Below are 25,860 nucleotides of genomic sequence, written 5' to 3'. Positions count from 1 at the left end.
TTACTGAATTTCAAACCACTTGTTCCAGTTTCAAAGAAATAGAGATCAGAGATTTGATCTTCCTTAGGGCTGGTAACTCCTTCTGGTTTTGTTGGCATTTGCTTCCTCAGCATTCCTCCACATTGGAGTGTGCATGTCCTGTTTCCCTAAAATTGCTGTCACCAGAGGCCTTCCACTCAACTCCATTCTTCTTGAAATGTCTTTCTTTGACTTCCATGACAAGAATCTCCTAATTTTTCCACTACTTCTTTGGTTACCCTTTGTGTATTTCCTTTCCGGTTCTCTAGCGTCCCTTAAATGTTGGTCCCTAAAGTTCTGGTATCAGCCCTATTCTGTTCTCACTCTATGATCTGTGCTGAGAGGCAGCATAGCACAATGATGACACGGCCAGCATCTTGCCACTTTTTGGCTGTATGTGTGACCTTGGGCAGGTTACTTTAAATTTTTGGTGTTTCCTCATTTGCAAAATGGGAATAATTATAGCACGTACTTCATAAGCTCACAGGGAGAATTTAAATGAGTTCAGATATGTGAAGTGCCTGCCACACAGTAAGAGTTTAATCACAGCCATAGGTTTAAGTGGGTTTAATCACAGCCATAGTTTAAACTAGCATTTATACATTGATGACAAACTCTAATTCTCTACCCGGATTTCTTTCCTGTGTTCCAGATCCATTTATTCACCTGCTTACTAGACATTCCCAATTGGACCCAGGGCTCCTCAATCTCAACATTCACAAAACTAACTCATTTCTATTTCCAAAACTGTTCTTCCTTTTGTATTCTTTTTTCTTGGTGAGTATCATCAGTACCACCCACACAGGGGTCTCCTCTTCTTTGCTCAACTATCTTTGCCCTGAACATAAACAGCAAATCCTTTTAGTGTCACTTCCTAAATATTTTCTCTTCTGGATTATTGCAAGATTGCTTCTGTTTTTCCTGTCTCTAGTCTCTCTCCTCCATTACTAGCCTTCTTTCATACTGCAGTCATGGGGTCCATCTTTTACAATTTTTCATCGAATTTCTGTTCATCTTCAGGATAAAAGCCAAATTTTCTGGCATGGCATACGAACTTGCCATGCTTATGGCATGTCATATATCTCTCCAGTTTTATCTCCCACCACCCCCTAGCTCCAGCCATACCAAACTACTGGTAATCTCCGAAAGGTGTCACCTCTCCTTTGCCTTCATGCCTTTGCTAGTACTAGCTGGAATGTCCTTCCCGCCATTCTCTTTCTGGATAATTTCTGTTCTATTATAGTATCTCCAACTCCAGGGAGATTACTCCAAATTGGATTTTTTAAAATACCAAAAAAACTAAAGTGTTGTTAACAGATACTACAATTCCAGTGCAGTTTGCTCAAAACTAAGCATAATCCCTTGTGTGCCTTTCTTTCCTAGGCACAGAGTAGATTTCTGTCTATTTCTATTTTTGCTTTCCATTGGCTGGTGTTGACTCTGTGGGTAGGGAGCTGAAGGGATGGAATATGAATTGGAATCTATCTTCTACCAAAATGTCATAATAAGATTTCTAGCTCCTTCTCCTCCCTTTTCTCTCTCCCTCTCTCTCTGACACACACACACACTTCTCTTAAGGTAAAAATCACTCTGTGTTCCTTTTTTAAAACCTCAGGTTTTATATTTTATTAATCCAAGAGTCTGCCTCTTTGAGGTTCTTGTATAGAGTAGCTATTCCTCTCTGAAAAAAAAAACAAAACAAAAAAACCCTATTTAGTTCTTTCTCGTCTGGTTTGGAAGACTCCAGGGAAGGCAGTTCTTGCAGCCCTGTCTCTCTTCCACCCCCTCCTCCCCCGAGTCCTGGCTGGAGCAGTGAGTCTGTCAATCCCAGGCAAGGGACAAGGCAGACAAAGGCTCATTTGTAAAGGACCTCCTTCCAGTACCTCCTCTCTTCAACTCTCGCTCAAACTCAGCCAGTGAACAGAGCATTTAAGAAGGTTCCTCTGCCAAGAAGACCAAGAGGAAAGAAGAAAAGGGTATGTAATTTTATTTTTTAAAAACCATTTTATTACACTGATTCTACTCAAAACTGCTGCTGTAATTAGAGCAGAACTTTATGCATGTGTTGAGTGAAAGGGAAAGACAGACAGAGATCCTGAGGAGATGTGCGTGCACTATGGAAAAGATGATGCTTCCTGGGATAAGGCAAAGGAATCAGAGTAAAGAGAGTAGAAAATGTATATTCCTGGACTGGGGAATTCATTTAATCAGAGGTTTAAAAAGAGGCAACTTCCTCACTGTCATTCATTATTAATCCCCAAATCTACTCTGAATCTAGTCCCACATAACAGAACTTTATTATTCCACTCCTCAAGTGAGGATGCTGAAGGATACACATTCTTTTTTAAATACAGTGAGTATATCTCTATATTATTTAATCTACATGAAGTCAATTGCAATATCTTATAAAGCAAATGTTTCCTGCTTTTTAAAATCCTGATTCTTGAAAAGAAACTGGTATAAATGTGTGATACAAAGAGGGAGTTCATTGAATTCATTCTTGGTGTCCCCACCATAGAACACAGCACCGTGTCTGTACTGCTAAGAGAAAGGGAACATTTTTTCTCCTTGGGGTTTAGAAAGATTTCTCCTTAAAAATTCCTTAACTTAGTTACACAGGCTACAAAAAGCTCTCCCCAAAACTGGTCCTTTTCTCCAGCAATGATGATTTATTGTGGCCAGGGAAGTAATTAGAATGATGCAAGACTGAATACTAACATCATCTTCTAGCCTGCTCTGAGAGGCCTGAACACAGATCACCTTGGGGGAGGATTTGGACTTCATTTTTACACTGATAAAGATCTCTTGGGTATTTGGGTCAATCATGGGTATTTGGACTACCTGTTTTAAGGATGTTTGAAAGGATTATCCACATCTTAATAATATTTCTGTTCTTTTAACATACAGTTCAAGAAGTTTTACTTCAGGACTTGGTCATTCTTATAAAAACATCTTCTAAGACAGTTAATAATATAAAAGAGAAAATTTAAAATGTATTTAACAGTGATTTTCATTCTCCAAGAAAGATGAATGGGGAACATCGCAGACTGGGCAGCGATTTTAATGGCTCCCAATTATATATATATATATATATTTCAAAGGCCAGATTCTGGGTTGTGGGTTTTCATTTGCTTTTGCAGCCTTTACTTCTCCTTTGCTGCCTTTTGAAAGAAATTTGAAGATGGACTACTTTTTCTGTCTAATTCATCAACTCTATTTTATTCCATTACTCATAATACCAGTGCCAAAATTGACATCAGCTGCCTATATGAGTATTTCCCCATAAATATCTGAATACTTAAACTGTATAATCCTGTTAGTTTTGGACATTAAATGGAAGAATTTTTCTTTTTGAGACTCCATTTAACTTCAACCATTCAAAAGCTTTCTGGTGCCAAATACCCTCACAGGGCCAAAATTTGCACTTTCCTTCCTATATGGTGGTGGCAATAATGTATGTATTGCTTAATTGGAAAAGTCTTGCTCATAATTCTGTGCTCTCTGCATTGATCTCTTAAAAATTATGCAACTACTGGAATATGAAAGGTGTTATACAACATTAGGAACAATGGTAATTATACAAACTTGAATCCAAAGAACCAGTAAATAACCATCTAATGATCTCTCACTTATTCTGACAGATCTTCAGGTTTTGGCTTTGTTTTCTTTTGTAACCTGGATCTACTCCAGTAGGAATTTTAAGTGCATTTACTTCAACTGAAATAGGGGGAAAAAAAAATAGAGCAATTCGCTTCAAATTGGCTTCAAGTCATTTTACTCCTTTGGCACTTGAAAATTTATAGTCTTGGTGTGTTGCCAAAGATTAAGGTTAGTGTCCTTTGATGAAAAAAAAACAATCAATGTATCCAGAAAATACTGGTTCAGACATTTTTCCACTTGCTAAATAATAGTTAAAGCTATTTATCATCATTTAAGTAAAGGAAGAAAAGAAGACATCAGTTCAAACCTGTAATTTATAAAGTGTTAAAAAAAAAAAAAAAAAAAAAAAAAAAACTACCAGTAAGTGCTTGCCAGGTGTGGAACTTTCCATCATACTGTGTGGCTGAGCCTGTGGTATAAATGCTGTTTTATGCTCTAGCATGGACATAGTCAGAAGTGCATGGTATGGCAACATACCCACTTACTTTTCCAGCAATTTATTTTCTCATTCCTCCCTTCAGTGAATGCATTTTGAACATCTCTGCCTTGCAGAGAGGGTAGCTTATGGAAAGACCCTAACAGTAAAAGAAAGATTAAGTTTTTTAATAATAAGGATACATCTTAATAGCATTTTTAAAAAAAGATAGGTAAAATGGGCTATTTTCTATCAAAATATAAATTACCAAAATTAACTCAAGAGGCAGAAAACTATGCAATACTTGGGACTTACTTATATTAAAAAGTGATTTATTGTTTATATGAAATTCAAATTTAACTGGGTATCCAGAGTTTTATCTGGCAACTCTATATTTTAACGATGTTAAATACCATCTTCCTGGAGATATCATGAATACAATCAGAGAGTCAGGACTGTAAAAGAGGTCAGGGAATGGTGGTATTCAGATTCCGAATTCATCTGTTTTTATGGAGCTAGGATGCTGAGGGTAGAGATGCTCTGAGGAATAAAACTCAGTTAATACCCATCTTTGAGATGAGTTGGTGAAAATATGCCTCAGGCTTCCAATCACCTAAACTTTCCCTCACTCTCATTACAATACTATCTTATAATTCCTTCTCAATTACCTCCATTGTTTATAATCTCAGACTTATTTCATACCCTGTCCATAAATGTTAAAGTTTCCCTGTGTTCTGTCCCTGGCCATCTCATTTTCTTCTTCTCAATACCCTCTAAGTAAATTGCTACATATATTAAAATTTGAGCAAATGTTTCTAATAAGGGTGACATTTTAGTGGTACTCTTTTTCAAAATAAATAGCAGTGAAGGAAGCTGTTTTCTGAGCACTTGACCTTGACCTTTGCTCAAGATCCCCTAACCACAGATGTTTTCGGGCTAGTGGGTAGGGGGCAGGGTCACAGAATAGCAATCAGATCTGTACTGCTTAGTAAATAAACTGAAACACACTGTACGAAGAAACAGGTTAGATCCCTTATTAGAGCTGATTTCCATTTGTAGTAAGAATTGGTATGAAGCATAAGGGTAGATGGAAGCTTAGAGGAAACAATTAAAAGATCATCAAACTCAAGCTAATAAGCACACGAAAAGATACACAACATCATTTGTCCCTAGGGAAATGCAAATTAAATCCTCAATGAGATGCCACGACACATTCACTAGAATGACTGTAATCAAAAGGCAGACAATACCAAGTATTGGTGTGGATATAGAAAAACCAGAACCATCATACAATGCTGGTAGGAATGCATAATGGTACAGCCACATTGGAAATCAGTTTGACAGCTTTTTAAACATTTAAACCTATGTGTACCATATAACCCAGGAATCTACCCAAGAGAAATACAAACATATGTTCACCCAAGGAGTTGTACATGATATTCACAGCAACTTTATTCATTTTAGCCAAAACCTGGAAAAAATCTAAATGCCCATCAACTGGTGAATGGATTTAAATGAATGTGGTAGTATCCACATAATGAGAAACTACTCAGAAATAAAAAAGGAATAAACTACTGACATGTACTACAACATATATGAACCTCAAAGTCACGCTGAGTGAAAGGAGCCAGACACAAAAGACTACATATTGTATGCTCCAATTTATATGTAATGTAACTAGATTGTGGTGACAGTAGCTTAACAATAAATTTACTTAAAATATTTGAATTGTACACTTCAAAACAAACTAGGAGGTCCAAAACAGGATGACCAACTTTCTATTTTATTTTTGCATGTAAAGAAACTTAAGGAAACATGAACCACATCCAATCACCATTATTTCATAAAAGAAAGAATATTTGAAAACTAAAAATGTGTGTAAGTGCTTAGAAAAAAGAACAAACATTTACCATCTCTAATCACCATAGTTTTATAAAATGAAGAATATTTCATACTAAAAAAATGATCAAATTGAGATCTTAAGTAAAACTATAAATCAGCATGATTAAGAATATAAACTTTAAGAAAGCTCATGTTATGCTGGAAATGCAATGTTCAATGAAAAGTCATGACATTACCATACCAAAAGAAACTCATCAAAACGTTAACCGCAATTCTCTATACCTTGAAACACAAGTTGAATTTTATTCTAGCTATACTTTTTTGTAATTTCCTTGTTTCTACAATGAGTATGTATTACTATATATATATATATATATTTTTAATTCAGTTTTATTGAAATATATTCACAAACCATACAGTCATCCATGGTATACAATCAACTGTTCACAGTATGATCATATAGTTATGCGTTCATCACCACAATCTAATTCTGAACATTTTCCTTACATCAGAAAGAATCAGAATAAGAATAAAAAATAAAAGTGAAAAGAGAATACCCAAACCATCCCCCCATCCCACCCTATTTGTCATTTAGTTTTTACTCCCATTTTTCTACTTATTTTTTTCCAATTTTTTAACTTTTGTTTATCAAAAAATTAAAAACAAACAGGCAAACAACCAAAAAAACCCCACAACATTTCAAACAAAGCAATGGATTAAGGAAAACAAATAACCTAAAATAACTACTTTGCTTCCAATATGTTCCTAGCATACCCCAAGAAAATTAATAAACCATGTCCAAACAGAGGGGTAAGAAAAACAAATAATCTAAAATAACTACATTGCTTCCAACATGTTCCTACCATACCCCAAGAAAATTAACAACCCCTAAGAAAACAAAGGAATAAGAGAAAATAAAAAACCTAAAATAACTCTATTGCTTCCAACATGATCTTCCTATATCCAAGAAAGTTTACAAACCATAATCATTCCTGAGCATTCCCATAACATTGAGATTACCCTCCATAGTTTATCTGTTCTTATTAGATTATCATTCCCCCTCCACTAATTGGCATCTCTAGGTCCCCTACATTCTACAGTATAAAACATTGTACATTTTTCACAGAATTCACATTAGTGGTAACATACAATATCTCTCTTTTTGTGCCTGCCTTATTTTGCTCAGTATTATGTCTTTTTTTTTTTTTTTTTAATCTTCATTTTATTGAGATATATTCATATACCACGCAGTCATACAAAACAAATCGTACTTTCGATTGTTCACAGTACCATTACATAGTTGTACATTCATCACCCAAATCAATCCCTGACACCTTCATTAGCACACACACAAGAATAACAAGAATAATAATTAGAGTGAAAAAGAGCAATTGAATTAAAAAAGAACACTGGGTACCTTTGTCTGTTTGTTTCCTTCCCCTATTTTTCTACTCATCCATCCATAAACTAGACAAAGTGGAGTGTGGTCCTTATGGCTTTCCCAATCCCCTTGTCACCCCTCATAAGCTACATTTTTATACAACTGTCTTCGAGATTCATGGGTTCTCAGTTGTAGTTTGATAGTTTCAGGTATCCACCACCAGCTACCCCAATTCTTTAGAACCTAAAAAGGGTTGTCTAAAGTGTGCGTAAGAGTGCCCACCAGAGTGACCTCTCGGCTCCTTCTGGATTCTCTCTGCCACTGAAGCTTATTTCATTTCCTTTCACATCCCCCTTTTGGTCAAGAAGATGTTCTCCGTCCCACGATGCCAGGTCTACATTCCTCCCCGGGAGTCGTATTCCACGTTGCCAGGGAGATTCACTCCCCTAGGTGTCTGATCCCACATAGGGGGGAGGGCAGTGATTTCACCTTTCAAGTTGGCTTAGCTAGAGAGACAGGGCCACATCTGAGCAACAAAGAGGCATTCGGGAGGAGGCTCTTAGGCACAACCATAGGGAGGCCTAGCCTCTCCTTTGCAGCAACCGTCTTCCCAAGGGTAAAACCTGTGGTAGAGGGCTCAACCCATCAAACCACCAGTCCCCTATGTCTGTGGTCATGTTAGCAACCATGGAGGTGGGGTAGGCGAATACCCCTGCATTCTCCACAGGCTCCTCAAGGGGGCACTGAATCTTTTTTTTTTTCCTTGTTTTTTTTTTTTTTTTTTTAACTTTCCCTTCTTTTTTAAATCAACTGTATGAAAAAAAAGTTAAGAAGAAAACAAACATATAATAAAAGAACATTTTAAAGAGACCATAACAAGGGAGTAAGAAAAAGACAACTAACCTAAGATAACTGCTTAACTTCCAACATGTTCCTACTTTACCCCAAGAAAGTTACCTAATATAGCAACATTTCTGTGAACTTGATCCTACTATATCCATCAGAAATTAACAGACCATAGTCATTCCTGGGCATCCCCAGAACATTAAATAGCTTATCTGTTCTTCTTGGATTATTGTTCCCCCTTCCTTAATTGCTCTCTATTGCTAGTTCCCCTACATTCTACATTATAAGGCATTTGTTTTATATTTTTCAAAGTTCACATTAGTGGTAGCATATAATATTTCTCTTTTCGTGCCTGGCTTATTTCGCTCAGCATTAAGTTTTCAAGGTTCATCCATGTTGTCATATGTTTCACGAGATCGTTCCTTCTTACTGCCGCGTAGTATTCCATCGTGTGTATATACCACATTTTATTTATCCACTCATCTGTTGAAGGACATTTGGGTTGTTTCCATCTTTTGGCAATTGTGAATAATGCTGCTATGAACATTGGCGTGCAGATATCTGTTCGTGTCACTGCTTTCCGATCTTCCGGGTATATACCGAGAAGTGCAATCGCTGGGTCGAATGGTAACTCTATATCTAGTTTTCTAAGGAACTGCCAGACTGACTTCCAGAGTGGCTGAACCATTATACAGTCCCACCAACAGTGAATAAGAGTTCCAATTTCTCCACATCCCCTCCAGCATTTGTAGTTTCCTGTTTGTTTAATGGCAGCCATTCTAACCGGTGTTAGATGGTATCTCATTGTGGTCTTAATTTGCATCTCTCTAATAGCTAGTGAAGCTGAACATTTTTTCATGTGTTTCTTGGCCATTTGTATTTCCTCTTCAGAGAACTGTCTTTTCATATCTTTTGCCCATTTTATAATTGGGCCGACTGTACTATTGTCATTGAGTTGTAGGATTTCTTTATATATGCAAGATATCAGTCTTTTGTCAGATACATGGTTTCCAAAAATTTTTTCACATTGAGTTGGCTGCCTCTTTACCTTTTTGAGAAATTCCTTTGAGGTGCAGAAACTTCTAAGCTTGAGGAGTTCCCATTTATCTATTTTCTCTTTTGTTGCTTGTGCTTTGGGTGTAAAGTCTAGGAAGTGGCCGCCTAATACAAGGTCTTGAAGATGTTTTCCTACATTATCTTCTAGGAGTTTTATGGTACTTTCTTTTATATTGAGATCTTTGGTCCATTTTGAGTTAATTTTTGTGTAGGGGGTGAGGTAGGGGTCCTCTTTCATTCTTTTGGATATGGATATCCAACTCTCCCAGCCGCATTTGTTGAAAAGACCATTATGGCTCAGTTCGGTGACTTTGGGGGCCTTATCAAAGATCAGTCGGCCATAGATCTGAGGGTCTATCTCCGAATTCTCAATTCGATTCCATTGATCTATATGTCTATCTTTGTGCCAGTACCATGCTGTTTTGGCAACTGTGGCTTTATAATAAGCTTCAAAATCAGGGAGTGTAAGTCCTCCCACTTCGTTTTTCTTTTTTAGAGTGTCTTTAGCAATTTGAGGCATCTTCCCTTTCCAAATAAATTTGATAACTAGCTTTTCCAAGTCTGCAAAGTAGGTTGTTGGAATTTTGATTGGGATTGCATTGAATCTGTAGATGAGTTTGGGTAGAATTGACATCTTAATGACATTTAGTCTTCCTATCCATGAACATGGAATATTTTTCCATCTTTTAAGGTCCCCTTCTATTTCTTTTAGTAGAGTTATGTAGTTTTCTTTGTATAGGTCTTTTACATCTTTGGTTAAGTTTATTCCTAGGTACTTGATTTTTTTAGTTGCTATTGAAAATGGTATCTTTTTCTTGAGTGTCTCTTCAGTTTGTTCATTTCTAGCATATAGAAACATTACTGACTTATGTGCATTAACCTTGTATCCCGCTACTTTGCTAAATTTGTTTATTAGCTCTAGTAGCTGTATCGTCGATTTCTCAGGGTTTTCTAGATATAAGATCATATCATCTGCAAACAACGACAGTTTTACTTCTTCTTTTCCAATTTGGATGCCTTTTATTTCTTTGTCTTGCCGTATTGCCCTGGCTAGCACTTCCAGCACAATGTTGAATAACAGTGGTGATAGCGGGCATCCTTGTCTTGTTCCTGATCTTAGGGGGAAGGCTTTCAGTCTCTCACCATTGAGTACTATGCTGGCTGTGGGTTTTTCATATATGCTCTTTATCATGTTGAGGAAGTTTCCTTCAATTACTACCTTTTGAAGTGTTTTTATCAAAAAGGGATGTTGGATTTTGTCAAATGATTTTTCAGCATCTATTGAGATGATCAACTGATTTTTCCCTTTTGACTTGTTAATGTGTTGTAATACATTGATTGATTTTCTTATGTTGAACAATCCTTGCATGCCTGGAATGAACCCCACTTGGTCATGGTGTATGATTTTTTTAATGTGTCTTTGGATTCGATTTGCAAGTATTTTGTTGAGGATTTTTGCATCTATATTCATTAGGGAGGTTGGCCGGTAGTTTTCCTTTTTTGTAACATCTTTGCCTGGTTTTGGTATTAGATTGATGTTAGCTTCATAAAATGAGTTAGGTAGTGTTCCATTTTCTTCAATGCTTTGAAAGAGTTTGAGTAAGATTGGTGTCAGTTCTTTCTGGAAAGTTTGGTAGAATTCCCCTGTGAAGCCATCTGGCCCTGGGCATTTATTTGTGGGAAGATTTTTGATGACTGATTGGATCTCTTTGCTTGTGATGGGTTGGTTGAGGTCTTCTATTTCTTCTCTGGTCAGTCTAGGTTGTTCATATGTTTCCAGGAAATTGTCCATTTCCTCTACATTATCCAGTTTGTTGCCATACAGTTGTTCATAGTATCCTCTTATAATTTTTTTAATTTCTTCAGGATCTGCAGTTATGTCACCTTTTTCATTCATTATTTTGTTTATATGGGTCTTCTCTCTTTTTGATTTTGTCAGTCTAGCTAGGGGCTTGTCAATCTTGTTGATCTTCTCAAAGAACCAACTTTTGGTGATATTTATCCTCTCTATTGTTTTTTTGTTCTCTATGTCATTTATTTCTGCTTTAATCCTTGTTATTTCTTTTCTTCTACTTGGTTTAGGATTGGTTTGCTGTTCATTTTCTAGCTTCTGCAGTTGATCCATTAGTTCTTTGATTTTGGCTCTTTCTTCCTTTTTAATATATGCGTTTAGTGCTATAAATTTCCCCCTTAGCACTGCTTTTGCTGCATCCCATAGGTTTTGGTATGTTGTGTTCTCATTTTCATTCGTCTCTATATATTTAGCAATTTCTCTTGCTATTTCTTCTTTAACCCACTGATTGTTTAGGAGTGTGTTGTTTAACCTCCAGGTATTTGTGAATTTTCTAAGTCTCTGATGGTTATTGACTTCTAATTGTATTCCATTGTGGTCAGAGAATGTGCTTTGAATAATTTCAATCTTTTTAAATTTATTGAGGCTTGTTTTATGTCCCAGAATATGATCTATTCTGGAGAAAGTTCCATGAGCACTAGAAAAGTATGTGTATCCTGGTGATTTGGGATGTAATGTTCTGTATATGTCTGTTAAATCTAATTCATTTATCAGATTGTTTAGGTTTTCAAGTTCCTTATTGGTCTTCTGTCTGGTTGATCTATCTATAGGAGAGAGTGATGTGTTGAAGTCTCCCACAATTATTGTGGAAACATCAATTGCTTCCTTTAGTTTTGCCAGTGTTTCTCTCATGTATTTTGTGGCACCTTGGTTGGGTGCATAGACATTTATGATTGTTATTTCTTCTTGCTGAATTGCCCCTTTTATTAGTACGTAGTGGCCTTCTTTGTCTCTCAAAACATCCCTGCATTTGAAGTCTATTTTATCTGAGATTAATATTGCTACACCTGTTTTCTTTTGGCTGTAGCGTGCATGAAATATTTTTTTCCATCCTTTCACTTTCAGTTTCTTTGTGTCCCTGTGTCTAAGATGAGTCTCTTGTATGCAACATATTGATGGTTCATTTTTTTTGATCCATTCTGCGAATCTGTATCTTTTAATTGGGGAGTTTAATCCATTTACATTCAACGTTATAACTGTGAAGGCATTTCTTGAATCAGCCATCTTATCCTTTGGTTTATGTTTGTCATATTTTTCCCCTCTGTCTATTAATATCCTTTATTGTACCCATACTGAATCTCTTTAGTACTGAACCTTTCTCCAAGTCTCTCTGTCCTTTCTTTGTTTCTCTGTCTGTAGGGCTCTCTTTAGTATCTCCAGTAGGGCAGGTCTCTTGTTAGCAAATTCTCTCAGCATTTGTTTTTCTGTGAAAAATTTAAGCTCTCCCTCAAATTTGAAGGAGAGCTTTGCTGGATAAAGTATTCTTGGCTGGAAATTTTTCTCACTCAGAATTTTAAATATATCGTGCCACTGCCTTCTCGCCTCCATGGTGGCTGCTGAGTAGTCACTACTTAGTCTTATGCTGTTTCCTTTGTATGTGGTGAATTGCTTTTCTCTTGCTGCTTTCAGAACTTGCTCCTTCTCTTCTGTGTTTGACAGTGTGATCAGTATATGTCTCGGAGTGGGTTTATTTGGATTTATTCTATTTGGGGTTCGCTGAGCATTTATGATTTGTGTATTTATGTTGTTTAGAAGATTTGGGAAGTTTTCCCCAACAATTTCTTTGAATACTCTTCCTAGACCTTTACCCTTTTCTTCCCCTTCTGGGACACCAATGAGTCTTATATTTGGACGTTTCATATTATCTATCATATCCCTGAGGTCCATTTCGATTTTTTCAATTTTTTTCCCCATTCTTTCTTTTATGCTTTCATTTTCCATTCTGTCATCTTCGAGGTCACTGGTTCGTTGTTCAACTTCCTCTAGTCTTGTACTATGAGTGTCCAGAATCTTTTTAATTTGGTCAACAGTTTCTTTAATTTCCATAAGATCATCCATTTTTTTTATTTAGTCTTGCAATGTCTTCTTTATGCTCTTCTAGGGTCTTCTTGATTTCCTTTATCTCCCATACTATGGTCTCAGTGTTCATCTTTAGTTCTTTGAGTAGCTGCTCTAGGTGCTGTGTCTCTTCTGGTATTTTGATTTGGGTGCTTGGGCTTGGGTTATCCCTATTGTCTGGTTTTTTCATATGCTTTATAATTTTCTGTTGTTTTTGGCCTCGTGGCATTTGCTGAACTTGATAGGGTTCTTTTAGGATTTGTAGACCAATTGAAGTCCTTATCTCTAATTTATCAGATCTACAGCTTCGTGGAGTACACTTTCTCTAACTAACCAGCAGGTGGCGTCCACGAGCCACCTGTTCTCCACAAGCCAGTTCTCCCCTGCTTAGCCTTTTTGGTGAGTGGGGGAGTGAGTCTTGTGGGGTCCAATTGGTGTACCAAGCTTGCGTGTGTAGTTGGTGTTGCCTGCCCTGTATATGGGGCGTGTTTCTGGGCAGTCAGGGAGGGGGGGGGGGTGGCTCTAACAATCAAATCTCCCTGGTGATCCTAGAGTTTTAAAGCTGCTGCAATAGTCTAATCCTTCAGTTCAGTCCTGCCACAGTTTGTCTCTGCCACTGACCCACAAGTCCTTGGTATTGGCGTATGGCTCCTGAGACTTGCAAGTGGGCCCCTCTTCCAGGCCGTGCACCCCGGGTCCTCTGTTGAGGGATGACTGTGCTATGTCACAGGTGAGTGCCGTCCCCCCAGGGCAGTTCTGGGCTGCTGGGCTGTGTAGGGAGGCTCCCAGTCTGCTGAAATGATGGCTGAATGGGGCTTTGTTAATTCACACTGCTCTACCTTCCCAACTCTGGGACAATCAGCTGAGGTTGCAGGGAAGGCTAATGTCCACGCCCAGTTTTGTGGTGTGTGCCTGTTATTTGAAGCACTTCTGTCACACTGGGTTGTCTGGGGCAGTTCTGGGCTATGGGGCTGGCGATGGGCAGGAGTGTTTCCTGTCCACCAGGATGATGGCTGTGAGCGGACACCCCCCCTTTTCTTGGGAAGTTGTGGTGTTTAGTGAATTTTCTCAGCCACTGGATTATTGCGTTTTGTCTCAGAGCTCTCCTTGTTCTGCTCTTGACTTGACCTGCCCAAATAGCAAGTCTTTGAAGCTTTCTGTATTGGGCTTCTTAGAGTAATTGTTTTAGAAAAAGAAAAAAGGATTTAAAAAAACAAAACAAAACAACAACAACAACAAAAAAACGGGCCCTCCTCAGAGATCTAATGGGTTATTGAAATGCTAAGAGACAAAGCAACCAGGGCCATTAAGGAAAGGTCCACAGGGCAGAGAGATCAGCTTTTCTTCGGGATTTGCATATGCGCCTCAGGGCCCTTCCCCTTTCTATGTTCACCAGAACTCCAAAAATCCTCCGCTTTTATTTTGGAGTTTTTCGTGTTGTTTTTTTTCTATGCCTGTCTCCTCTCTGCTGGGCTGGCTGCTCTCAGATTCTCTGTTGTCTGGTCTCAGTCTATCTATGGTTGGAGTTTGAATCAGTAGAATGAGTTTCCGATAAGGGCTGCCACTGCAGTTCTCCCTTCTCCTTCCCGGAGCTGACAGCCTCTCCTCCCACGGGACTGAGCCTGGCAGGGAGGGGCGCGGGTCCCCTGGCCGCAAAAACTTACAGATTTCGCTGATCTCAGCAGTTCCACGTTTTCATGAGTGTTGTATGAAGTAGGCCCAAAGTCAGATTGCTCTGTGGTGTCCAGTCCACGCAGTTCCTGGCTTTCTACCTACTTTCCTGGAGGAGTAACTAAAACATACAGCTCACCAGTCTGCCATCTTGCCCCGCCTCCCTGTATTAGTATATTTTTAAAGAAAATTAAACCCTGAAACCCAGAGGTACCAGTCTCTCCAGGAACATCATCCAGTTTCATTCCTCTACCCCATAATGTCAACACCTGTTATCAGCATGAAGAAGTTAGAATGGTAATGGCTCAGATATCCCTGAAGATCGAGAGAATGATCAAAGGAGAGGGAAGAGTCATAATGGAGAAGTTATGATTTAACAAATGACTATGACTACTGACTCATTATATAGATATTTCTTTTTAGTTTCTAGTGTATTAGAATAGCCAGAAGGAAATACCTGAAATTGTTGAACTGTAATCCAGTAGCCTTGATCTTTGATGATGACTGTATAACCATATAGCTTTTATCTTGTGACCAGGTGTTTATAAAAACCTTGTGATTGACATCCCCTTTATCTAGTGTATGGGTGATGAGTAATAAAAGCATGCATGAAAAAAACCCCACCATAATGGCAGAAATGGAGAAAGAAAAGTCTTTTGAACAAACAGTGCTAAAACAATTGGATATCCATATATATATATATATATAAAAGAACTTGATCCGTATCTTGTACTATATATAAAAATTAACTAAAAATGGACCATGGAACTACATGTAAAACTTACAACTATAAAACTTGTAGATGAAACACTAAGAGAAAAAGTCTTTATGTCCTTTGGAAAGGCAATGATTTCTTAGATATGTCAATGAAAGCACAAACCATAAAGGAACAAATTGATAAATTGGACTTTCTCAATCTTGAAAGCTTTTGTTCTTTGAAAAACACACCACTAACAAAATGAAAAGAGAAGCCATAGTCAGAAAGAAAATATCTAGAAAGCATATATCTGGTAAAGAACTTGTATCCATAATATACAAAGAACTCTCAAAATTCAATATTAATAAAACATGTAATCCAATTAAAAAGGAAGGTAGGGTGAAAGATTTGAACAGAGAAGTTATAACAATTGGCAAATAAGCACAAGAAAAGATTTTCAACATCATTTATCATTAAGGAAATCCAAAATAAAATGAGATACCATTACATACCTATTAGAATGGCCAAAATTAAAAAGACTGACCAAATCAAATACTGAGGAGGATATGGAGGAACTGGAACTCTCATACGTTGCTGGTAGGAATGTAAAATGGTATAACCACTTTGGAAAACAGTTTAGCAATTTCTAAAAAAGTTAACAATACACCCATCATGTGATCCAGGTATTCCACTCCTAGGTATTTGCTCAAGAATAATGAAAATTCTGACCTTACAAAGACTGTACTCAAGTGTTCCTAACAGTTTTATTCATAATAGTGCAAAACTGAAAACAACCTGAATGTCCATCAACAGGTGAATGGATAAACAAATTACAGTGTATACAATAGAATACTTTTCATCAACAAAAGGAATCAGCTATTGATACACACAACACCATGAATAAATCTCAAAATAAGTATTCTGAGTGTAAAAGTCACATTAAAAAGAGTGCCTATCATATCATTCCATTTATATGAAACTCCAGAAAATGCAAACTAATCTGTGGTGACAAAGAGCAGATCAATGGTCGCCTGGGTAGGAGTAGGGGGAAGGGAAGGGTAGGAGGGATGGCAAAGGGACATGAGGGAATTTAGGGATGATAAATATGCTCATTGTCTTGATTGTGGTGATGGTTTCATGGGTGTGTGTGTGTGTGTGTCTGTGTGTGTATGTTAAAACCTAAACTCTACACTTTAAATATTTGCACATCATTGTATGTCAATTGTACCTCAACAAAGTTGTTTAAAAATCTTTGCCTTTTTAGTGGGTTTACCCCAATAGGTTTTTAAAAGTTTAATGGTTGTGGTGATTCCAGGCACATAGTAAATGTTCAATAAACTGTAGCTTTAATCACCATTTTATGACAGTTAACCAGAAAATACGTCAGGAAGTATAGTTTTTTTTTTTTTTTTACATTGTATATAATGTGGGTATATGGGTAATTGAGAACCAGAGAACCTCAGAAAATTGTAGTTCAAAAAGTATGAAATTTAAGCCATGATCTACAAAAGTATTATACATATGGTAGATTGTGATGTAAGATAACACAGCAATGTCTTGCTCCAGAAAAACCTGAAAAAACATAAAGTGAAATAGATCTTGTTTTGTCTTTTCTTCTACTTATGTTTGGAGGTATGAATTAAAATCAATATTTATCATTCTAAGAAAATATAGATGTGAAGCAAATAGTAACTAAAATAAGAATATAAAATGAAAATCTGAACTCTCAGGTGCACAAATGAATATTTTTTTCTTTCTCAGCTTATAAAAAGCAGTGTGTGTTTATTTAAAAATCCATCTTAGCTAAAATAATTCACCTTTGAGATGTGTCTAAGAACTGAAATTTTCATACTAAAATTTCCTTCCAACAATGTTTTTTTTTCAAAGTACAATATATAGAGAGAAAGATCTTTCAACTCTCCTTCCCTCTTTTTAATATTCCATGGTAGGAAAGATAGTTTGGGGTCTGTCAGTGAGAGGAAATCCAAATCGCTATGGATTCTGACTCTGGTTCCTCCTCTGTTTTGCTATTCTGCCTTTATTATAATAACCTCCATTTTTCTCCATGTCAAATATGGAAGCCAGAGAAGTTTGGTTATATAGTTGATGAATATTCCATGGTTGTATACAAATACTACACAAAAAGAATTCTCTCCTAGAAAAGGAATTAGACTTGTTTGATTCAACCCCAAGGTTTCAAACTAGGATGGGTGAGTGGAAGCTACAGAAAAATATTTAATAGTAAGGGAAACATTAGAACTATATCAGTCAATAATAAGTTTCCCATCATGGTAGTTGTTCACAAACAGGTTACACAATTATTAGGGATATTAGAGCCTCTGTTTTCAACTGAGGCTAAGATGAAATAATCTATATAGATAAAAATTCACAATGTTACTAAAAATTTGCACACAAATAAATGAGCTCCTAAAAGTAATTCTGGAATTTTCAAAAACTTATGTGAATCATAAATGTATCTATGGAGTATCATCTGTCATGTCAGGATAAATAGGCTTTTTTCTTTTGGACAGGATTGGACCCAGGTTCTTTGACAATGTGTTGTTGTTAGGATGAAGGATAACAATGTCAAGAACCACTGTACTTGATGCTATCATTTGTTCTAGAAATTTACCTGAGTTTATTCCACCTTCAAAAGAAGTTTTTATCTATTTAATACACATACAAAAATCACTTTGGGTGTTTATTAAATACAGATTTTGGCTCTCACCACCACTCTACCCCCTTTCTCATTCAACATTTCTTCATGAAGCCCAGGAGTATGATTTTTTAACAAATATTCCAAGTAAATTATTTTTATTGTACGTATGCATAAGACTACACTTTGAAAAACACAAAGAGGAGAGTAAAAAAGACCAACTCCCATCTGTCCTATCCAAGAGTTTATCAGAATGATATAGAATTTTATGTTCAGAAGGATATAATTTTTTAATTCAATTTTATTGGGATATATTCACATACCATACAATCACCCATGGTGTACAATCAATTGTTCACAGTACCATTATATAGTTATGAATTCATGACCACAATCAATTTTTGAACATTTTCATGACCACATGCAAAAAAAGAATAAGAATAAAAGTTAAAGTAAAAAAAGAACACCCCAAACACCCATACCCCCCATCTCTCCCTATTATTCATTTACTTTTTGTCCTTATTTTTCTATTCATCTGTCCATACACTGTAGAAAGGGAGTGGGAGACACAAAGTTTTCACAAATCACACAGTCACACAGTGTAAGCTATTTAGTTATAAAATCATCTTCAAGAATAAAAGCTACTGGGTTGCAGTTCAACAGTTTCAGGTATTGCCTTCTAACTATTCCAGTACACTAAAAACTAAAAAGCAATATCTATATAATGCATAAGAATAACATCCAGAATGACCTCTTGACTATTTGAGATCTCTCAGTTAGTGAAATTTAATTTTGTTTCCTGTCTCTTCCCACTTTTGGTCCAAGAAGGCTTTCTCAATCCCATGATGCCAGGGCCAAGCTCATCCCTGAAAGTCAAGTCCCACATTACCAGGGAAATTTACACACCTGGGAGTCAAGTCCCACATAGCGGGGAGGGCAGTGAGTTTACCTGTAGAGTTGGCTTAGAGAGAGAGGCCACATCTGACAACAAAAGAGGTTCTCTGGGGGTGACTCTTAGCACAATTTTAAGTAGGCTTAGTCTCTCCTTTGTAGTAACAAATTTCATAAGGGCAAGCCCCAAGATTGAGGTCTCGGCCTTCTAAATTGGTAGCCCCCAATTTTGTGAGAATATCATTAATTCCCCAAGTGGGAAAATTTAATATTTCCACATTTTTCCCAAGTCCCTCAGGGGGCTTTGCAAATACATCTTTATTCTCTGCCCAAATTACTCTGGGATGTATGGGGGCTTCACACTAACCTGTACAAACCAACCAGATTTCACTCCCTATTCAATGTTCCATATAATTATGTTGTTAGAATAAACTGTCCTTACAAGTTAAATTATATGGTGTGTTACAAAAAATAGAGATTTTGCACCTAAGAAACATCTCTTCCTTTGGTTTTATGCAGAAGTTGAAGTTTTATAAATACTGTCCACATCATCCTTTACCCTTTAGTCTGATTTACTTTAGTCCTAACCAAGTCCACTTCATTCATATCTCTAATTGAAGCCCAATCTCTTCTTTCAGACACCTTAACATTTGCTGTATGGGGTAATGCTGACACTCATAGCTGCCGGACTCTAGCTCTGAATCTCAGGTGTTACACAGATACCCAAAATTCCAGGGACTGATCAGATTATACACAAAGAGCTCAGCATCTCAGAATTTAGAAATAACCATTACAACTCCAAAATAGATGTAACTGCAAGAGCTTACAGTCTAGGAAACTTTACAATAAGCCCTCCCCTGATAACCTGTTCTCTCAGACTTAATCCTCAGAGCTTGCACATTATAGTTAGTCCAAATTAGTGAGGCATTATAGTGTTTTTCTTTTCATTTCTGGTTTATTTCACTCAATGTACTGTCCTCAATGTCCATGCACCTCACAACTTCATTCCTTCTTGTAGCAGCTCAATATTCCATTGTACATATACACCACAGTTCACCACACTGTTCATCAGTCAATGTACACTTAGGCCACCTCCATGCACTACAAATCATGAATACTGACACCATAAACTGCACTGTGCAAATGTCCATTCATATCCCTTTTTTCAGTTCTTTGAAGTATATACCCAAGAATCAAGTTGCAGGACCATACAGCAATCCCATGCTTAGCTTCCTGTGGAAACACAACACTGCCCTCCAGATGGGCTGCACCATTCTACTTCCCCATCAGTGGTGATTAGGTATATCCCTTTCTCCACATTTTCTCTGGCACTTGTACCCCTGTGTTTATTTTTTAGATGGTTTTATTCACACACCATATATTCCATCCTAAGTAGACAATCAATGGTTGCCTGTATAATCACATAGTTAGGCATTCACCAACACTAACTATACAAGGACATTTCCATTATTTCCACAAAGAAAGAGGAAGAGGTGAAAAAAGTAAAAAGAAAAAAGAAAAAGAAAGAGAAAAAATGACAACTAAAAAGCAACAAAAGAAAAAATAAAATAAAAATAAAATACAATAAAAAGTCAGACAACAACATTGACACCAACAATCCCATACCTCTCCTTTATATCCCCCTCTTATAGATCTTTAGCTTTGGTATATTGCCTTTGTTAAAATTAATGGAAGCATATTACAATGTTACTATTAACTACAGACTCTAGATTGCATTGATTCTATTTTTCTCCATTATCACCCCATTTTTAAACCTTGCAAAGTTGACATTCATTTGTTCTCTTTCATGTAAAAACATATTTGTACATTTAATCACAATCGTTGACTACTCTTGGTTTCACTAAGTTATACAATCCCAGTCTTTATCTTCTATCTTTCCTTCTGGTATCCTACATGCACTAATCTTCCTTTTTCAACTGTACTCACAGTCATCTATGTTCAGTGTATTTACATTATTGTCCTACCATCATCCAATATTGTGCTCCAAACCTCTCTCCCCTGTCTTTTCCTATCTGCCTGCAGTGTTTCCTTTAGTATTTCCTGTAGTGCAGGTATCTTGTTCACAAATTCTCTCAGTGTCTGCTTGTTCTGAGAATATTTTAAACTCTCCCTTATTTTTGAAGGACATTTGTGTCAGATATGGAATTCTTGGTGAGCAGTTTTTCTCTTTTTCTCCTTCAATATTTTATATCTATCTATCTATCTATCTATCTATCTGTCTATCTATCTATCTATCTATAAAATAAAAATACCACTGCCTTCTCACCTCCATGGTTTCTACTGAGAAACCTGCACATAGTCTTATTGAGCTTCCCTTGTATGTGATGGATCATTTTTCTCTTGCTGCTTTTAGAATTCTCTTTTTGTTTTTGACATTTGATAATCTGATTGAGTGTCTTGGCATAGGTCCATTTAAGTCTATTCTGCTTGGGGTATGCTGCGCTTCTTGGATCTGTAATTTTCTGTCTTTCATAAGGGAAAATTTCAGTCATTATTTCCTCCATTCTTGTTTCTGCCCCTTTTCCCTTCTCTTCTCCTTCTGGGACATCTATGACACATACATTCATGTGCTTCATGTTGTCATTCACTTCCCTGAGATGCTGCCCATATTTTTCCATTCTTTTCCCTGTCTCTTCTTTTATGTGTAGGATTTCAGATTTCCTGCTCTCTAGTTCATTAATCTTTTCTTCTGCCTTTTCTAATCTGCTGTTGTATGTCTCTATTGTTTTTCACCTCTTGTATTGTGCCTTTCATTCCCATAAGTTCTGCCAATTGTTTTTTCAGACTTTTGAGTTCTTTCTTATGTTCACCCAGTATCTTTTATATCCTTCATCTCTTTTGCCATACCTTCCCTCATCCTGTTAATTTGATTTTTTAATTGATTTAGCATATTTGTTTGAAGATCTTTAATTAGTTGTTTCAACTCCTGTATCTCAGTTGAAGTGCAGATTTTTTCCTTTGATTGGGCCATATCTTCATTTTTCCTAATGTGACTCATAATTTTTTGTTGTCTAGGCATCTGTTTTCCTTGATTACCCCAGTTGGATTTTCCCAGACCAGATGGGCTCAAGTCTCAGGAGAAATGTTTAATCAATATCAAATTTCACCAAGGAGCGGGTTGTTAGACTTTCCTGTGAGGCCTCTAGACTCTGTGCTTTTCCTATCCTGCCCAGCAGGTGGCACTTGTCAGACCACAGCTCCCCACTGGTGCAAAGAGGTGTGGTCACTTAAATTCTCAGTGGACCCTGTCCTGGCCAGGGCCAAGGGTGTCAGAAGCCAAGCTTAAGTTGTTTCCCATTTTTTCCCCCGCTAGGCCCTGGGGTCTGAATATTGAGCTGGGCCCCACACCCCCTTTTTTAGGGAAGATACACAATTTAGAGAGTTGTCTTCCATGCTTGAATTCCTCCTTTGTCTCTGACTTTGTTAACTCCACCTTTGCCTGGTTCAGTGCTGACAATTGAAAATGCCTGAGGCCTTCTCTAGTATGCTGCTTAGAATGAAAGGAAAAAAAAAAAGGAAAAAGAGCAAATGCCCCTTTTGAGAGCCATTCCTCAACCCCCCAGTTTTGCTGGTCAACCGTTGTTGGTCCCCAGTTCTTTGTGCCCCTCTTCTCCAGGACTCTGAGCTCAGCCATCTCCAAAAGCCTCTGCTTTCATTCACCTATGTATTCTTTTTCTCATCAGCCCTGCCTCCTCTCTGCTGGGATGAACCTCAAATTTCTTTCCTATTTGCCTCTGGTTCATCTGTGCTTTAGCTTGTATTCAGTAGTCCAAATGTGTTCATTAAAACCACAATTGGAGCTTGGTTGAGTTACTTGCCCTCGCTCCAGGTAACCAGCTGCTTTTTTCCAGGGGGAAGTGTTTCAGCTCAGCCTGCCTTGCTGGTGGGGGAGGGCACTGGCACCACAGTTTGGGGAGCTCCACTCACAGTTTATGCTATGATCTCAGCCATTCCACCCATTCCAATTGGTGTACCCTGCGTGTCCAAGCATGGATGTCCCCCAACAGTTGTTTCAGATTATATACTAGTTGTTCCTGGCGATTTACTTGTTGCTCTAGAGGACTAACTAAATTCCACACCTCTCTATGCTACCATCTTGCCCTGCCTCCCCAGATAGACACAATCTTTTAGAAAAACAAATAACATATTTTTGGTTTTTCTTCTATCTCAGGGCCAAAATGAAATTTATGGTACTTGCCATCACCATCACCATTGGGCTAACTTTGCTGCCAAGAGTTCAAGCCATGCCTGCAAATCGCCTCTCTTGTTACAGAAAGATTCTGAAGGATCGCAATTGTCACAATCTTCCAGAAGGAATAACTGACCTGACACAGGTTGATGTAAATGTCCAGGATCATTTCTGGGATGGGAAGGGATGTGAGATGATCTGCTACTGCAATTTCAGCGAATTGCTCTGCTGCCCAAAGTAAGGAAATGAAATCACAAAATGTATTGCTATGAAATGTATGCATAAAAACTCTTTTTAGGAAGCCTTCTCCAAAATGAGTTTGCTTAAATTAATTACACATTTTAGTAAAATCATGTTCAAAATCCAAACTATTTTTGAATCAGCACCATTGTCTAAGGAACTGAATGTTTTCATCTAGGAAATGGAGTTTGGCAGAGTCTAATAAAAAATGAAATCCAGAAAATTAATAATCTTTTAAATTCTCTATCAGATTTTTACCACAACATCAAAGTTGCCTTCTTAAACCATTTGAAAACTAACAAACTGCTTTAGATAAACAATCCCAGTGGATAGGATCAAGTATTAATTGGAAAGAAAAATTTAGTAATAAAAGCCAAAGAAAAGCTTTCTGGTCCCGAGTTAACCAGAAATGAGCTAAATAAAAGTCTGCCACTGATGTAGAAAGTAGGTTTATTTTAAATATAAAACAATGATAGATGAATCAATAAATATTTTTAGTTCTTGATTTTGAAATCATTTTCCTCTGGTTTTTGAGTAATCTTTAAATACTATGATTTTGGATATTTCACACTGAAATTAGCTTTTTCAAGCTATTTTCAATATTTACCATCATATTTTTATTTCCCTAAGCAACCTGTGAGGTAGAAAGGGCAGATATTACCATCTTACAAAGGAAATGTGCTGAGAGGAGAAGTGGCTGGCACTACTGCATGTAATTAGTTAATATCAACATTGGGACAAGAACCCAATTCTTCTGACTTAGACCAAAATCTTTTCTAACAAACCAGTAATTGTCAAAGTATGGTTTCAGAAGAGCAGCAATAGCATCACCTGAGAACTTGCTAGAAATGCACCTGTTTGGTTCCCATCCCAAACTCACCAAATCAGAAACTCGAGAGGTGGGGTCCCACAATTTATGTATTAATAAATCCTCCAGGTGATTTTGACACATGCTAAAGTTTGAGATACATTGTACTAAACTGACACCAAGAACTTGAGTTGACTGATCCCATGAAATAACTTAATTTTTCCTGCCTACATAAACGAAATGCCATCTAATATTAAAATACCTTGTGCACATTTTTGGAATTGTATGATTTGAAACCAATTTACTGAAATGGACTTGCATTTACTTTATGATATAATTTTATATATAATCTGTGTCAACAGATGAAAATAGCAATATGGGTATGCAACTGTAATTTTTATCTAATTTGGGGATACCATTTTCATAGCAGCAACAGTTTTACCTTGCTATATATTTCTGATAAGCCATAATTGTAATAATATATTGCACATATGTAATATTTATATTATTCCATATATTTTATACATGCTACCTTATATTGATCTTTCCTTATATTACATTAGAGAGTTTTTAACATTTCTCCATTCCCTATAAAACACAGAATTTTATTTAATGACTTTCCGAAGATGTTTTCAATCTTCTGTTTCTTACCGGCAGGTTTAAACTTCATGGCCCATCCCCACCAATATCAGACAAATTAAATTATATATGACTATAAGGCTTTGAAATGCTAATCTTTCCTTTCATTTATAGAAAGTAATAGCATAATATCAATGGCAAATGAGGGGAAAGCAGAAGAATTGATTACCTTCTTGGTCTTTGTTCCTCCTGTAGCAAGTCCTCCCACTCATTTTCTTTGCACTTTATTTACCTAAAAAGAATAGTCACATCTGAAATCCTGGAAATAACTATCCATTTTTAACCCAGAAAAGATTAATATATGTCTTAGCTGTCAGCTGAAATTAATGGATGTTCTAATTTCTTTCAGAGATATCTTCTTTGGGCCAAAGATCTCTTTTGTGATTCCTTGCAACAATCACTGAGAATCTTCATATTCCAGAGAATACCATCCCTAATCTCCCACAAACTACATTATATCAGTGTGATTGCATTCTACCCAGTGTAATAAAGCACAGATTCTACATATTCTTACTTGTCTAGGACAAGTAAACCTGTGTTAAACAAGTAGCAATAAAAGTTGATTCAATTTAATTTTTCTCTGTGGACATTGTTGGCACTGGTTAAAAATTTTGACTAGAAATTTTTCATCTACAAGGTTGTTTACCACGATCAGTCAAATAATTCTTTCCCCCAGACGAATAGCCATAATCCTGGCTCAAATGTTGACAACACTTTCAGTTCTTAATTGACAGTTTTATTGACAATGCATATTTAACGGAACAACCTAGGTATAAACTGACATTCTTAGAAGGGAAACTATACATTTTCTAGTAATAGGGAAAAGGGAGTTCAATGTTTGAGTGCATATTATGCATGCCAAGTGCTTTTAAGCATGTTTTCATTTCACCCTCTAAAAAAACAGAAACAAACTTTGAGGT

General features: G+C 36.9%; 1 protein-coding gene across 1 annotated transcript; it reads left to right on the top strand.

Annotated features, from left to right (window-relative positions):
- Positions 1-1,852: 1,852 nt before the first annotated feature.
- On the top strand, positions 1,853-25,513 carry SCRG1 (stimulator of chondrogenesis 1). The gene is made up of 3 exons (XM_037831022.1): positions 1,853-1,994; positions 23,236-23,490; positions 25,290-25,513. The coding sequence occupies exons 2-3, from the start codon at positions 23,243-23,245 to the stop codon at positions 25,342-25,344; spliced, it is 303 nt and encodes a 100-aa protein (XP_037686950.1). The 5' UTR covers positions 1,853-1,994; positions 23,236-23,242; the 3' UTR covers positions 25,345-25,513.
- Positions 25,514-25,860: the final 347 nt, after the last annotated feature.

Source organism: Choloepus didactylus, chromosome 3 (assembly GCF_015220235.1).
Source record: "Choloepus didactylus isolate mChoDid1 chromosome 3, mChoDid1.pri, whole genome shotgun sequence".
Lineage (NCBI taxonomy): Eukaryota > Metazoa > Chordata > Mammalia > Pilosa > Megalonychidae > Choloepus > Choloepus didactylus.
Note: the sequence above shows the minus strand (reverse complement) of the source record. Positions and strands in the feature narration are given on the sequence as shown.